We start from the raw sequence: 14,147 nt of genomic DNA, 5'->3' as shown, positions 1-14,147 counted from the left end.
GCAAGAATTTAGGCAGTCGGTGCAGCACGTGAATGGTTTTATGCCATTATGGAGCCATTAAATTCATCTTGGACGTTTGCATTTAGAATAGCAATATTTTCAGCTGTATTCCAAAGGCCAAGATGAATTTGCATTGCTCTCTGATGTTTTTCTGGTCTTTCTCATTGTTCCTCTCTTTTCTCACATGAGCTGATCCTTGTAGGACTGTTTTATCTGTCTTCTCCATTATTTGCTTTTAGATCTGTTCATCCATTTGGCAGTTTTACCTTACATGCTTTTTCCCCAGTACTCCTCTTGTAGATTAGCATCTTATCCTCTCTGTACTTTTGGAATAATCTCCTTATTGTTTTTTTCTGTGTCCTTTTTCCTGACTCTCCTTCCAACCCACCGTAGTTTCTAAAATTGTGTACTCTCGTTAACTACCAGCACAATCAAGATACAGAGCATGTCCATCACTCCAAAAGGTTCTGTCATGCCCCTTTGCAGGTAACCCTTCCTCCTCCCCCTGGCCCCAGGCAACAGCTGATCTGCTTTTTATCCCTATAGTTTTGCCTCTTATTGAATTTTTTATAAATGTGATCATATGGTATGTTGCCCTTTATGTCTGGTTTCATTCACTTTGCATAATGCATTTCAGATTCATCCATGTTGTTGCATGTATCAGTACTTTGTTTCTTTTTATTGCTGAGTGGTCGTCAAGTGATTTAATTGTGATATTGCAGGTGGACAGCGTAGTGGCTGCTGAGTATGAGCTGGAGTACCTGTTACTGGAAGGTCACTGCTATGACATCACCACCGGCCAGCCCCCACGGGGACTGCAGTTTACCTTAGGAACTTCAGCCCAGCCAGTCATCGTGGACACTATTGTTATGGCTAATCTGGTAAACGATCAGTACATCCAGTGGTGATACTCAGTCATGTTAATTTGGGCACTGCGATTTATGATAGAGCAATTAGCATTCTGAACATGAGGGAGATTAAAATTCATGATGGACTGAAGTTTTCTTTTTAAGACAACTTTCTTTTTCTTTTTAAGACAACTTTCTTTTTCTTTTTAAGACAACTTAAAAAAAACTTTTTCTTTTAAGACAACTTAAAAGAAAACATGCTAGAATATTCTACTCTAACCAGATTGGCTCCTGAAGAAGTATTGCTTATGAGCCAACAGCGTTTTTCCCTTCTTTTTTTTCCTTTTGATCGAAGCTTATTCACACATCATGCGTTGCTTCTTCACTGAAGTACAGCTAAAGGGCAGGCTTCTTGGCTTGACGGGCCAGTATTTTGCTAGTGTTTCTAATATGTAGATTTTAAGAGTTGCATTCGTTTGTTAACCATCTTATTTAAAATAAAGGTGACTGATATTTCAGAAAAAGAAATAACTGTCCCTCAGAAACAGCATTTTGATGTTTTTAAGAGCACTAAAATTTGTCTTGTCTTCTTGTCCTAGGGCTATTTTCAGTTAAAAGCCAACCCAGGAGCTTGGATTCTCAGACTAAGGAAGGGACGTTCTGAAGACATTTATAGAATCTACAGGTAGGATTAAATGATGCAGGTACATTTTTTTTTAGAACATTCTGCAATGAGAATCAGCTTGAATTGAATACTACACCGGCAGTTACCCAGGCAATAAGAATTTAATTTGCAATTGTATGTGTGATGAAACGGTGCTTTTCTAGGAAATTAAATGTGGGAGACTTGTCAGGGTATAATTGGATAACAAGCAGTGTAAATACTAACAATATATATAGTCAAGTTTGACTCTTCGGTCATTCTTTCGTGCTAACAGTATCCCAGGATGAAATCATTCTGTCACTGTGATGAAAACCATAGGCAGATGAGAAAGTGAGTCATTTCAAGAAAGGAGAAAAGAAATGAAGAACAGTCAGATTTTTCAACCCTGGATAGTATATTTCTCTACCCTGAGTGAGTTGCAGATTGACAAGACATGTAAGCTTTGGCCGTGGAACCTTGGTGCGAGCGCTTGTCTTTCCAGGTCTGAGGTGGTACAGAAGGTACTCCCAGAGCATTGTCGGTAGCCTGCTTTTTGCTTTAAGATTTGCTACAAGTGACTCTTAGTTTAAAAAAATTATACTGCCTTTTAAAAAGGTGTGATCTAAATTCTGCTTAACACAATTTAAATTAGTATTAGGCTATGTGAGAAGACTTCATGCCAATTCATTTCGGGAATGATTTCCATTAGAGTTTATTTGAGAACATCATCCTGTTGTGTCTTCATTGTAGCTTCATAGTCTTTACTGACCCACATGAAAGCTTTGTGGATTTCTGCATATTTCTTACCAAGAAAGTAGAAGATTTTTGTATTATAGTAAAATCTTCATTGTACGTAGTAGGGTTTTCGCCTATTAATGTTTTCCCCAAAAGCTTATGTGTGGTCTTTCTAAACTCCGTCCCTGCTGTGTGCCCTTTTCCTGGCCAGGCCTCCTACGGTGGCCAGCACCTCACAGTCGCGGGCTCTCTTCCCCCTTTGCTTCCCAGGCTCTGGAATGTTTCATGCTCCCTGTCAGGATCTCACCTTTGCCTGAGAACTTTGCTCTCTGCTGGATGACAGTGAATCCAGTGAATTCATGTTCTATCGTGGCTTTCTGTAGTTATCACATTAAAATTTGGTGACTGGTAATTTTAGGCATTACAGTTGATTAGTAGGGAAATACTGTTTTCAGTTTTTCCTCCTCTGCCCTGTCTGCTTGCAGACAGAGCTCGTTAGAGTTCTTCCTCCAGAGGATGGGCGCCAGATCGAGTGCAGGGCCTAGGCTTGGCTGTGTGCCTCCAGGAAGGACAGAGTAGAAGCGTTTACAAAACTCTGAAGTAGAGCCATGTCTTGCTACTTGCCCATTACAGAGCAGTAGTGATGCGTTTCCGGTGACGGTGCAGGGGCCCAGGCCCCCAGGCGCTCCTTTATCGAAGGGCGCCGTGCTTGGCTCAGACCTCGTGGACACAGACAGTGGTTCCGTGCTCACGATGTGCTTGCCAGCACCGGGAGCCTCTCACTCTATGGAAGGTCATTCGAAGAGGGACTCAAGAAGGACGTTTGGGCTGTGACCGATTGGCACACTCAACGTGTAAGGATAGAGATTTTGACAAGTGCTTCTGCGTAGCTTGAAGGGGTTTCCTGCAGATTGTGAGAAAATAATTTGTTCAGAAATCACATAAAGACGATGGACAGATATGGGGGGTTGATATCAGACCATTTACTGCATTTTGAGGCCTGTGGTTTGTGACATCCATCTTCCTTCCTTCCTTCCTTTTCTAAGTCATGACGGTACAGATTCTCCACCTGATGCCGCTGAAGTTGTTGTTGTCCTCAGCACCTTCAAAAGCAAAATCATTAAAGTGAAGGTGAGTTTGGTATATTAAGGCAGCCACTCTATTAAAGTTAGTGAAAGTAGCAGTAACTTGGTATTTAGTAGCTGTTATGTAAAAATACGTATCTTGAAACCAGCCCCAAACTATGTGAGGTGATGGAATGTGTTAACTCCAGAAATTGTGCTGTTATTATATATTCACAATATATACCTATACCAAGTCATCACGTTGTATACCTTAAATTTACAAGTGTTACTTGTTCATTACATCTCAGTAAAGCTGAAGGAAAAAGAAAGAAACCAGCCCAAGACTTTAATTCACCTTTGGAATTTTACTGTAGCGTTTATAGGAATGCACTTGAAATGCAAAATGTCTTTTTAAATGTGAGTTTGTGGCTTTCTTCACCTGAGAGATGGCGCCTTTCGGGTTATCTCAGTGAGCAGTACAAGTCTCGTTTTGCATCAGATGTTTTCATAGATACTGCTTTGCTTGCACAGCCACAGTTCACATTATTATTCATGATTTTATTCTCAGAAGACCGGAAAGAATGCCAATGAGAATTTCAACACCAGCAATAAATGGTAGCATTATTTAATTTCTTTTCACTTCTGCTTTCTGTTCTCAGAATTTTGAAGTTCCTAGTGCCTTAAATTCAAGTAAAAGGTATTATGGGATAAATAATCATTATACACAGTAAAACTGAAAGCAGACGGCACACGGTCGAGCAGAAAAATGATCCCTGTGCTGTCGAGAAGATTCGACCCCTGTTGGTACTAGTCAGCCCTGGTACAAGGCTGTCACAAGAGGTGACTCCTTCCTGACAGTTAGGGCTCGTGTGTGCTGCCCTCTTTCCCTAGAACTAGCAGTTAGCTTGCTGAATTGTGCTTCTGATTTTACTCAGACCATAAGGTTCTCTGCCCGTTTTTCAAACCAAAAACAGTTATTGTCTAATTAAAAGAGGTTGCTATCTCCTCACTCAAGATTTTCATGTGATATGATGAGCACAGTTTGTTGAATACGTCTGGACTCGGGGCGGATTGTACCTGCTGGCGGGATCATTCCCTCCCTAGTGCTGACAGTGTTCACAGTGTGCGTCCGGTGAAGATCATCTAATGCCTATTAGACCCAGTAGGGGAAATCAGATCCATCACGTGTGACTGATTGCAGGTTCAGAAGAAGGCAGACATGGTGAATGAAGACTTGCTGAGCGACGGAACTAATGAGAATGAATCTGGATTTTGGGACTCCTTCAAATGGTAAACTGGCATCATAAAGAAATAATGTTTTTAAGGAAAAACTGATATATAAGCACCATCCCTCCCTTCTCTTGAGTATAATAATCCTGTTTGGGCTTTTCAGATTCTGCTCTGTGCAATCTTGCACTTGTACTTAGAGTAGATGAGTGTTTCCCACTGATTAACTGAAAGAGGTTATCGTCCCCTCATGGTGGGGTTACTTCTGTGCCCTAGTTCTTGACTGCTGTTGGATTTTGTCCGCTATTTGGAGAGCTGAGTGGTAATTGCTCAGTTAACCTTCCATTGTATGTCTTGCATTCTGTGGACTAGCCTGTGTCCAGTCTTCTCCTGAAGCTACACGAGGCCCTGTGGGCAGCCTCCCTCTCGTTGGGCAGCCATCCCCACCTCTCGTCCTGTGGGCTGCCTTTGCCGGCCTTGCGCTCTCGGGAAGGAACAGGGATGGGGAAGCACCGTCTCCTTCCCTCTCCCCTTAAAGGGCAGTGTGTCTGTATCAGTGTTTCAAGTGTTCTTGTTTTTACCTTTCTTGTTATAGGGGCTTTACAGGAGGACAGAAGACTGAGGAAGTGAAGCAAGAGAAAGATGACATAATTAATATTTTCTCTGTCGCATCTGGTCATCTCTATGAAAGATTTCTTCGGTTAGTCATGTTGGTTATTTCAGAATGTGTGCATGAATTTGTTACAGGATTCTTATTTAGGGAGTACGTGTTTTATGGGATTCTGCCTGTTATACTTCTGTGTATTTGACACACTCTAAGGATTGTGACTAGATTACCATATATAATTGTATTTGTTTTGATCCAGCCAGCCTCATGAAGGGGAGCTAAATGCATCTGTGTACCTATTACAAGGCTATAAACATATTTCAGTATCACTGTGCACACATCATAAGGAGTGGTGTTTAATTGTCCACCAAGCATCGCTTAAACCGGAAATTAGGAGGTTAACATAGAGAATAGAGGTGGAATAGGGCCATGGACCTGCCTTCTGAAGATTCATAGGATGTTAGAGCCAGGAGGGATCTTAATTCCGTTTTATAGACAGGCTGAGATTCAGAGGGTGGAAGGATTCGCCTGCGGTCACACAGCCAGAGTGGAGGAGAGGCACAGGCTTGGGCTGGTTGACACAACGGTCGCCAGGGGAAAGGCCCTCAGGGCGTCTTGTTGTCAGTGGTCAGGAAGGCCTTTGCCTGAGAGTAACTTTCCTAATGCCAGGGTTCTTTTTCCTTGTAATTTTCCACTACAAATCTAGTCAAGATGTCGTTTTACTCATGTTTAGCCCTCATATTCCCAAGAAATAATATCTGACCTAGAATAGTAATGTCAGATGTCAGTAACAACTGAATTTAATTAAATTCCTTGACTCAAAATTTGCTTTTGTTTGTTTCCAAAGTAGGGAATCCTGAAGCTGTAACCACTTGCCGTCCCCTTACCTCGCCCCGCTCTCCTCCCTGGCAGGCCCCGTCCAGGCCGTGGGGGGCAGTGCCGTGACGCAGAGCCACCGGGCTTTTCCAGCTTCTTTTTAGGGTGATGTCCTCAGCTAAGCACAGCCTCCAGGATTCATTTGTACCCTAACTAACGTGTCAGTTCATGAAGCAGTTTATTTAAAGCTGTAACGTAATTAAAACATGTGCCTCTATCAGTTCAGTATATTACTATAGGTAATAAGTATTCCTTCTTTCCCATCCAGTGATAACACTGTAAAGATGAATAAGGGCAGTTTTCCATTGTCCCCTACTCAGGGTCTCTCTTTGCCTAATTGAGCCACCAGTTAGCTCTGCCACAAAGAACACTGAGTGGTCTCTTGATGGACTCTCCTTGGTTTTGTTGAGATTGAAAAGATTTGGACAATTGTTATTATTTTTTGCTTTTGTTTGACAGCATAATGATGCTATCAGTACTGAAGAATACCAAGACTCCTGTGAAATTCTGGTTCTTGAAGAATTACTTGTCCCCCACGTTTAAGGTTTGTTTCTCAGGCTTCGAAAAGGAAAACATTCCTAGTAAGGACATACGTACAGTGTGATATACTTTTTGCTACTTCTACATTATGTGTATGATTTAAAAATTTTCCTTGTATTTGGTTACCCTGATTCACCCGCATAATTCAATGTTGATTATTCTTCCAGACTGGTCTGTTTGGGGGGAATAGTTGTTATAACACTGAACACAAAATTATGACTTATTTGAAGCTTGGATAACATGGGAGGAGAGTCTGTATCTTTCGGTTTCATGGAGTGACGTTCCTCCTCTGAGCGCGCATGCCCTTGCTTAATTAGAAAGCACAGTACAGGTTTCCAGTGAGAAGGATGGTTAGTTCTGTCATGAACAACTACCCAGTGACCTGTGGAAGTAAAGGATCACCTGTGCAAAACAAAAACACGCTTGGAAAGCTTTCCGCTTTGTATCAGTTAGTATTTGTCATCGAAATTGATTTATGTGCATCTTTGTTGTTGTTGTTCTTCAAGCAGCTTTTAATGGACTCAGTAATATCTCTCCGAGAGAAGCGATGCACTTCTGGTCCCCTGAAAGTACTTACATGTAGAATCTGAAAGACTTAACGGCAGCAACCTTGTTCAGAGTACTTGGGTTTGCTGTGTCATTCCCCGGGCTAGACCTAGTGGTGAGAAGGGCTTAAAATCAAGCTCAAAAAAATGTTCTACTGAAGTCAAGTTTCGACAGATAAAGTCCATTTCCCTTAAACACACAGACACACAGACACAAATTAATTATCTAAAAGCCTTCACTTAAAGATTTCTGTCATCTCATGTGGTGATTAGAAGCCATAAAAAATGGGGATTTGACAAAAGTTTATATGTATTCTTTTATGTAGTCACGAGTGAGTCAGGGTCACGTTTCTTCGTTAGACCACTGATAGGGTAAATGTGTTTTACTTGTGCCATGATCGTGCTTGGTTGACTTACTTGTTTTTCTTAATCAAAGTAAATGATTGTTGTTCCCTGTATCTCAAAATAGGAGTTTATACCTTACATGGCAAACAAATACAATTTTCAGTATGAGCTTGTTCAGTACAAATGGCCCCGGTGGCTTCATCAGCAGACTGAGAAGCAGCGCATCATCTGGGGTTACAAGATCCTCTTCCTGGATGTGCTCTTCCCGCTGGTTGTTGACAAGTTCCTGTTTGTGGATGCCGATCAGGTAAGCTCTTAGCGACTGCGCTTCAGCAGTTTGTATTAAAGGCATTGGACTTCCTTTCCTTTTTTAAATGATTTTATCTTTCCAATTATGGAAAAATACATGCTTAGTTTACATTATTTAGAGTATATGGAAATGTATCACCCAGATGTGATCACTTTTAAAATTTGTATTCGACATATCTCCTTTTCATCTTTGTCCCTATTGCCTCTTTTACACGGTTGTGATTGCATTGTGTATGCAGTTTTGTATCTTAAATTTAGTTCATTTAACGTACAAACTAACAATTGGAAAATACATCAGTTTAGCACAGTGCTTGCCATCATCTCCAATTATTTGCTCAAAAGCTAGAAGTTATTGACAAGGGTAAGCGAGAGGAAGTGCAAGTAGGTGGCCTTGATAATGTGGAACTCTTCAGAAGGTCATCCTGCTGTCAAGATTTGACTTAATTAAAAGGAACACACTTAATTTTAGAAAATTAAGATTTCTAATTTTAGAAATTTTAGAGCATACAAACTCAAAAAGTGTAAATGTACCTCTACCCTACAGCCTTTCTCCTTATCCTGAGCTGGCTGAAACCTGAGTTCCTCATCTGAATGGAAGTGATGTAATGTGTGCAAGTCATTTGGACAAAGCTTCATCCAGCTCTTGGGAATTCTGCCCCCTCTGGCTCACTTATATCGCAACTGGCTCAACCTGAAGCACGCTTTCCTAGTTCTAATATAATCACACTTAATCCTTGCTGAGCACTTACTGTGTGCCAGGCGTCATTCCCCATCATTCCCCGTTAGTTCATGTAATCCTCCCAACAACCCTGGGAGATCTCCATTTTAGATGAGGAAACTGAGTCACAGAGAGGCTGTGCAATGTATCAATTATTAATTTGTTTTATTTCTGCTTTTTTTTTTTTTTGAATGCTTGGAAATACTCTGTGCCAAGCACCAGGCTAAGCGTCTTGACATGCTAGTGAGGGCGGTCAGCCTAATCAGCGGAGGAAGCGAGGCTCGAGCTGGGTCTCCTGCCTGTGCCGCTGAGCGCTGAGCTCCCCGCCGTATCTCCTGGACCCTGCTGTCTGCATGGTTGTTTAACAGATGACTGTGATCCTCTCTTCTTCAGATTGTGCGAACAGATTTGAAAGAGCTGCGAGATTTCAGTTTGGACGGTGCTCCCTATGGTTACACTCCTTTCTGTGACAGCCGCAGGGAGATGGACGGCTACAGGTTCTGGAAGTCAGGCTACTGGGCCAGTCACTTATCTGGGCGGAAGTATCATATCAGGTGCCAAAGAAGGAGTGCTTCTAATGCTGTTGTTTGATGTTCTTTAAAAGTAATTTTGTATGTTTAAAGTTGTGAATAGGTAATACATTAATGTGGTTCAGAAATAAAAATTATAAACAATACACAGTGAAAAGAAATCTTCCCCATTCTGTCTCCCTTCTTCCCAGTTCCCATTCCCACAACAGATAAAATCCTCTATTAATTTACTGTGTGTCCTTCCAGACTTTCTTAATTCTTAGGTAAACAACTGTGACTTCTTTTTTACACAAAATATATACTATCCTATTTATAGTTTTGTGCCTTGCTTTTTTCACTTGATGTCTCTAGTAGACTTTATATCCACATGTGGAGAGAGACCTTTTTCCTTTTTACATCAACATATTATTCCAGTATATATATTATTTATGGTCTCCCTATGACGTACAATGTTGTAGTGAATAATTAAATACATAATTGTGTATATTTCAAGTATATCTGTAGGACAAATTCCTAGAACTCCTAGGTTAAACAGTGAATGTATCTGTTGGGCATTTGTTGCTTTTCTACATTATCTTCTCTGGGCAGAGTGTGATTTGGAGAGTAGGGGGATATGTAGGAAGCAGCATGTGTAGAGATAAATGTTGGGGTGTGGTGATTTCAGTATTGTACTTTATGTTCTTGGTCCAAAAGAACTGTAACATTTGGGTGTTTTTTCTTGTCCTATAACATTTAAGACATCATCAGGATATCTTCAACTAATGGTTATCAGTCTTTATTACCAAATCTGCTGACATTTGCTAGGAATCTTTTGTCAGAGATGATTTCCTTTGGAAGGCAGTTACTTAAAGAACAGTGACAAAGTGAGCTCGTGGTACCAGAATATGGATTTTGTGATAACTTCCTTAGCCATCTTTGAAGTAGCACAGACTGACTCTGAGCTCCACTGTAGACCTCAGCTTACCTTTTCAAAGAGAAGCCAGAATGTTTGCCTAGTGATCTGTTCCATTAATCAGTGTGGTTACTTTTCCTGCGATAATCCATGGTTATAACAAATGGATTTTCTCTGTCCAGTGCATTGTATGTCGTGGATCTGAAGAAGTTTAGGAAAATAGCTGCTGGTGACAGACTCAGGGGACAGTACCAAGGTCTGAGTCAGGATCCTAACAGCCTTTCAAATCTCGATCAAGTAAGTGGCCATTTTTTTGGTTAACCGTTTCAGTGATGGGTATACAATGTTGTGTCGGAAAATGAAGTGTAGTATTTGCTTCTCACTTCTCTGTTGGGACAGTGTTCTGTGTCTTCATGGAAAGGAATTTGTGTGTGTGTGTGTGTGTGTGTGTGTGTGACATTTTTATCTGTCCTCAAGAGAGGACATAATGGTGAAAAATGTCACGGGCCTGAGGTTGGTTTGGGGAGGGAGATAGAAGGAGGACACTGCCACTCAGAACCATTACCTTATCTTTTCGTTTTGTACCCAGCTAATCTGATCAATTTGTTTCTCTGCCTACTAGGGTCAGTGTATTTCTCTTCTTTAGGAACTAACTAGCTCAGGATTCACAGCATAGAATATAGTATCGTAATTTCCCATTTTTTCCCATATCAGCAACCATGGTGTTTTTTAAGAAGTTTGGATGAGTCACTGTTTATTAATGCTAAACATTTTTTAGAGGTGAGATTATAGTTTGCGTTTTAGATACATAGTTTCACATATTTTGTTTTGCTTAAGTCTGCCTTAAACATTTTTAAGCATTTGTGATAGATAGCACCCATAAAGAAACGTGAGTGTACAAAACAAAAATTTATAAATATTTGCATATTCATATGCATCAGTGAATTACACAAAGCACATGCCCATGTACTACCACCCGGTTTTAGAAATACGACATTACTAGCATCCCAGAAGCCACCCTCTTTAACGGAAGTATCCAGCATCCTGACTTTTGTGGTAATCTCTCCATTGCTTTTCTGTATTGAATTACTACTTACACATGTATCCTTAAACACTATAGTTTTACCTGTTTTTTTCTGCCTGTCTCAGTGGGATTATACAAGATGTACTCTTTTGAGTCTAACTTCTTCTGCTTAATGTTATGTTAGTGAGATTCATCCGTATTGTTGTGTGAAGTGGTATACATGTTTTGTTTATTGTACATTTGGGTTGTTTTCCATTTTTGTCTTCTACAAATAATGCTGCTGTGATCATCGTTTATGCACATGTATACGTCTTTCAATTGTGTGTACAACTACAAGTTGAATTGCTGGGTCATCAGATTGGTCCATCTTTATCTTTACTAGATAATTCCAAACAGTTTTCCAAAGTAGTTCTGATTTATACTCCCATCAGCAGTGTAAGAATTCCTGATGCTCTATGTAATTTTGAGTAATACTTACTGTTAATCTGTTAAATTGTTAGATGTGAGCTGGCAGCCCATGTGGCTTTCAGTTAGAGAGTTTAATCCCTTTACATGTAATGTAATTATTAGTGTGGTAGGATTTACATCTGCCAATTTCCTACTTGTTTTCTATATGTCTTTTGTGTTTCTCAGTTCCTCCATTACTGCCTTCATTAATAGATATTTTAATTCCCCTCTTGTTTCTTTCACTATGTACATGGAGATTTTCCAGGGTTTTTTTTTGTTCTAGCCCAGTTGCTCTAGTCTGAGAAAGTATTGTGTATGATCTCAGCCATTTGAAGTTTGTTGAGCTTTGCTTGTTGAGCTGACCCAGATATCAGTTTTGGTAAACATTTCAACTGGTTTCATATTCTGCAGATGTTAGGTGTAATGTTTTTCTGTGTATGTCCATTAGGTGAGGTTTAGTGGTATGTTGTTGTGTGTGTTTTGTCTGTGTGTTTTTCTATTAGTTACTGAGAGAATTGTGCTAAAATCTCTTTCCATGTTGTGAAATCTTTCTTGTCTTTGGTTTTGTCAAATTTTGCTTGATGTGCTTAGAGACTGTATCATTCAGTGCCTAAAAACTTAGAAGTCATATATATGTCTGACAAATTAACCTTTTATTATCTCTGTTAATGCTTTTTGGGCAGGGGCTTAAAGTGTGCTTCATCTAGTATTAGTGCAGCTACGCTGGTTTTCCTTTTAGTTAGTGTTACATGGTATATTTTTTTATCCTTCTGTTCTCAATCATTCTTTTTTTTTTTTTTTTTTTTTTGTGGTATGCGGGCCTCTCACTGTTGTGGCCTCTCCTGTTGCGGAGCACAGGCTCCGGACGTGCAGGCTCATCGACTATGGCCCACGGGCCCAGCTGCTTCGCAGCATGTGGGATCCTCCCGGACTGGTGCACGAACCCGTGTCCCCTGCGTCAGCAGGCAGACTCTCAACCACTGCGCCACCAGGGAAGCCCCTCAATCATTCTTTATCCTTACGTTTTAGTTCTGTTTCTTATAAATAGCTTATATTGGTTTGTTTTTTCATGTGGTTGTGACAGTCATTTAATTTGAACTTTAGTCCGTTTATAGTTAATGTAATCACCAGCAAGTTTGGCTTCTCCATAGTCCTGCTTATTCCATATGTCCTGTATTTCTTTTTTCTCCTGTCAGTTTCTTTCAGATTGATTGAGGATTTTTTCATAATTCCATTTTCCCTCTATTAAACTATACACTTAAAGTAATTTTTTAATGATTAGCCTAGAGATTACAGTATGCATTTCTGACTTTGCAAAGGCTAATGTTAATTAGTGTATTTTACTCATCTACCAGACAGTGCAAAAACATCAGAACAGTTCTTCTCAAATTTTAGCATATATAAAAAAAAATCACCTGAAGAACTTATTAAAGCCTTAAGCCCTGGGCCCCATCCCCCACAGGCTGATTCAGTAGGTATATGGTTGGGCCTTAGAATCTGCATTCCTAGCAAACTCTGTGCTGCCAGTCCACAGACTACATTTTGAGTGTCATTGTCTTAGAACTCATTACTCCATTTATCCTTATCTCAACCTAAATACTATGTTGCCATGTATTTTAGATCTGTCTATATTTTAAACCCCAGAAGAAGTTATTCTTCTTGTTTAATACAGTCAGTATCTATTTAAATTTGAACTAACATAGTTACCCTTTGGGTTACTCTGCATTCTCCCCTGCATTTCTGGGCTTCCATATTGGATCATTTTCCTTCTGCCTGAAGGTGGTCCTTTACTTAGTGTTCACTAGTAACAAATTCAGTTTTTGTTGTCCGAAAGTAGCTGTATTTTACCTTGATTATCTTTTACTGCGGTAAAATTTACCATTTTAACTATTTTTAAATGTTCAGTGGGATTAAGTACATTTACAATGTGCAGCTGTCCATCTCCAGAACTGTTTCATCATCCCAAACAGAAACTCTGTACCCATTAAACAGTTAACTTCCCTTTCCTCCTGCCCCCAGCCCCTGGTAACCTCTATTCTATTTTCTGTCAGTATGCATTTGCTTATTCCAGGTACTTTTGGAATCACACAATATTTTTCCTTTTGTGTTTGTTTTATTTCACTTAGCATAATGTTTTCAAGATTCCTCCATGCTGTAGCATGTACCTAACTTTTCTTCCTGTTAAGATCAAATAATATTTCATTGTATGTATATACATTTTGTTTGGATATTCATCTGTTGATGGACATTTGGCTTATTTCCATCTTTTGACTTGTGAAGAATGCCTCTGTGAACATCGGCGTACAAGTATCCGTTTGAGTCTCTGCTTTCAGTTCTTTTGTGTATATACCCAGAAGTGAAATTATCGGATCGTATTGGTTGTTTGTGTCTTTGGACAATGGAACGTTTTATTGTGTCAAACGCACAAGTTTTCCTGAGAGAAAAGCTTCAAAGCATAGAGTACAGCTGGCTAGAAAACATGTGGGCTTCATCTACTTGGGATCAAGCCTTAGCAGACAAGGTGGATTCAGAGCTTCCTTAATTGAAGCAAACCCTTGAAGTACAAGAGCCACACTCGATGCTTAATTGGCTTTTAGAAGGCAGTAGTGTTTTTCTTAGAATTGCCCTCATGGAGGGAATCTAGGTGCAGGCTGTTTGTGAGTTTTAAGCTAAAGTTTTTCAGATGCTTATTGTGGGTAGATGTTTTATGGATCCTCTAAACTTTGTGGTTTTTAAAAACACCGGAAATAAATATTTTAGTTTCTCTAAGGTTTTTGGTACGGACTCTTTTCTGTTT

General features: G+C 40.0%; 1 protein-coding gene across 2 annotated transcripts in view; it reads left to right on the top strand.

Moving 5' to 3' along the window:
- UGGT1 (UDP-glucose glycoprotein glucosyltransferase 1) overlaps window positions 1-14,147 on the top strand; it is a 120,919-nt gene that overhangs the window by 99,702 nt on the left and 7,070 nt on the right. For both annotated transcript variants that reach the window (XM_027082492.1, XM_027082491.1), the window contains 9 exons: window positions 723-881; window positions 1,448-1,533; window positions 3,273-3,357; window positions 4,492-4,580; window positions 5,113-5,217; window positions 6,460-6,544; window positions 7,555-7,737; window positions 8,851-9,011; window positions 10,062-10,176. In XM_027082492.1, the coding sequence (XP_026938293.1) occupies window positions 723-881; window positions 1,448-1,533; window positions 3,273-3,357; window positions 4,492-4,580; window positions 5,113-5,217; window positions 6,460-6,544; window positions 7,555-7,737; window positions 8,851-9,011; window positions 10,062-10,176 (1,068 nt within the window). The remainder of the gene's footprint in view (window positions 1-722; window positions 882-1,447; window positions 1,534-3,272; window positions 3,358-4,491; window positions 4,581-5,112; window positions 5,218-6,459; window positions 6,545-7,554; window positions 7,738-8,850; window positions 9,012-10,061; window positions 10,177-14,147) is intronic.

This window comes from Aethalodelphis obliquidens, unplaced genomic scaffold (genome assembly GCF_003676395.1).
Source record: "Aethalodelphis obliquidens isolate GAN/ISIS:26980383/991018 unplaced genomic scaffold, ASM367639v1 scaffold47, whole genome shotgun sequence".
In the NCBI taxonomy this organism is placed as follows: Eukaryota; Metazoa; Chordata; class Mammalia; order Artiodactyla; family Delphinidae; genus Aethalodelphis; species Aethalodelphis obliquidens.
This window is presented reverse-complemented; position numbering and strand designations above follow the sequence as displayed.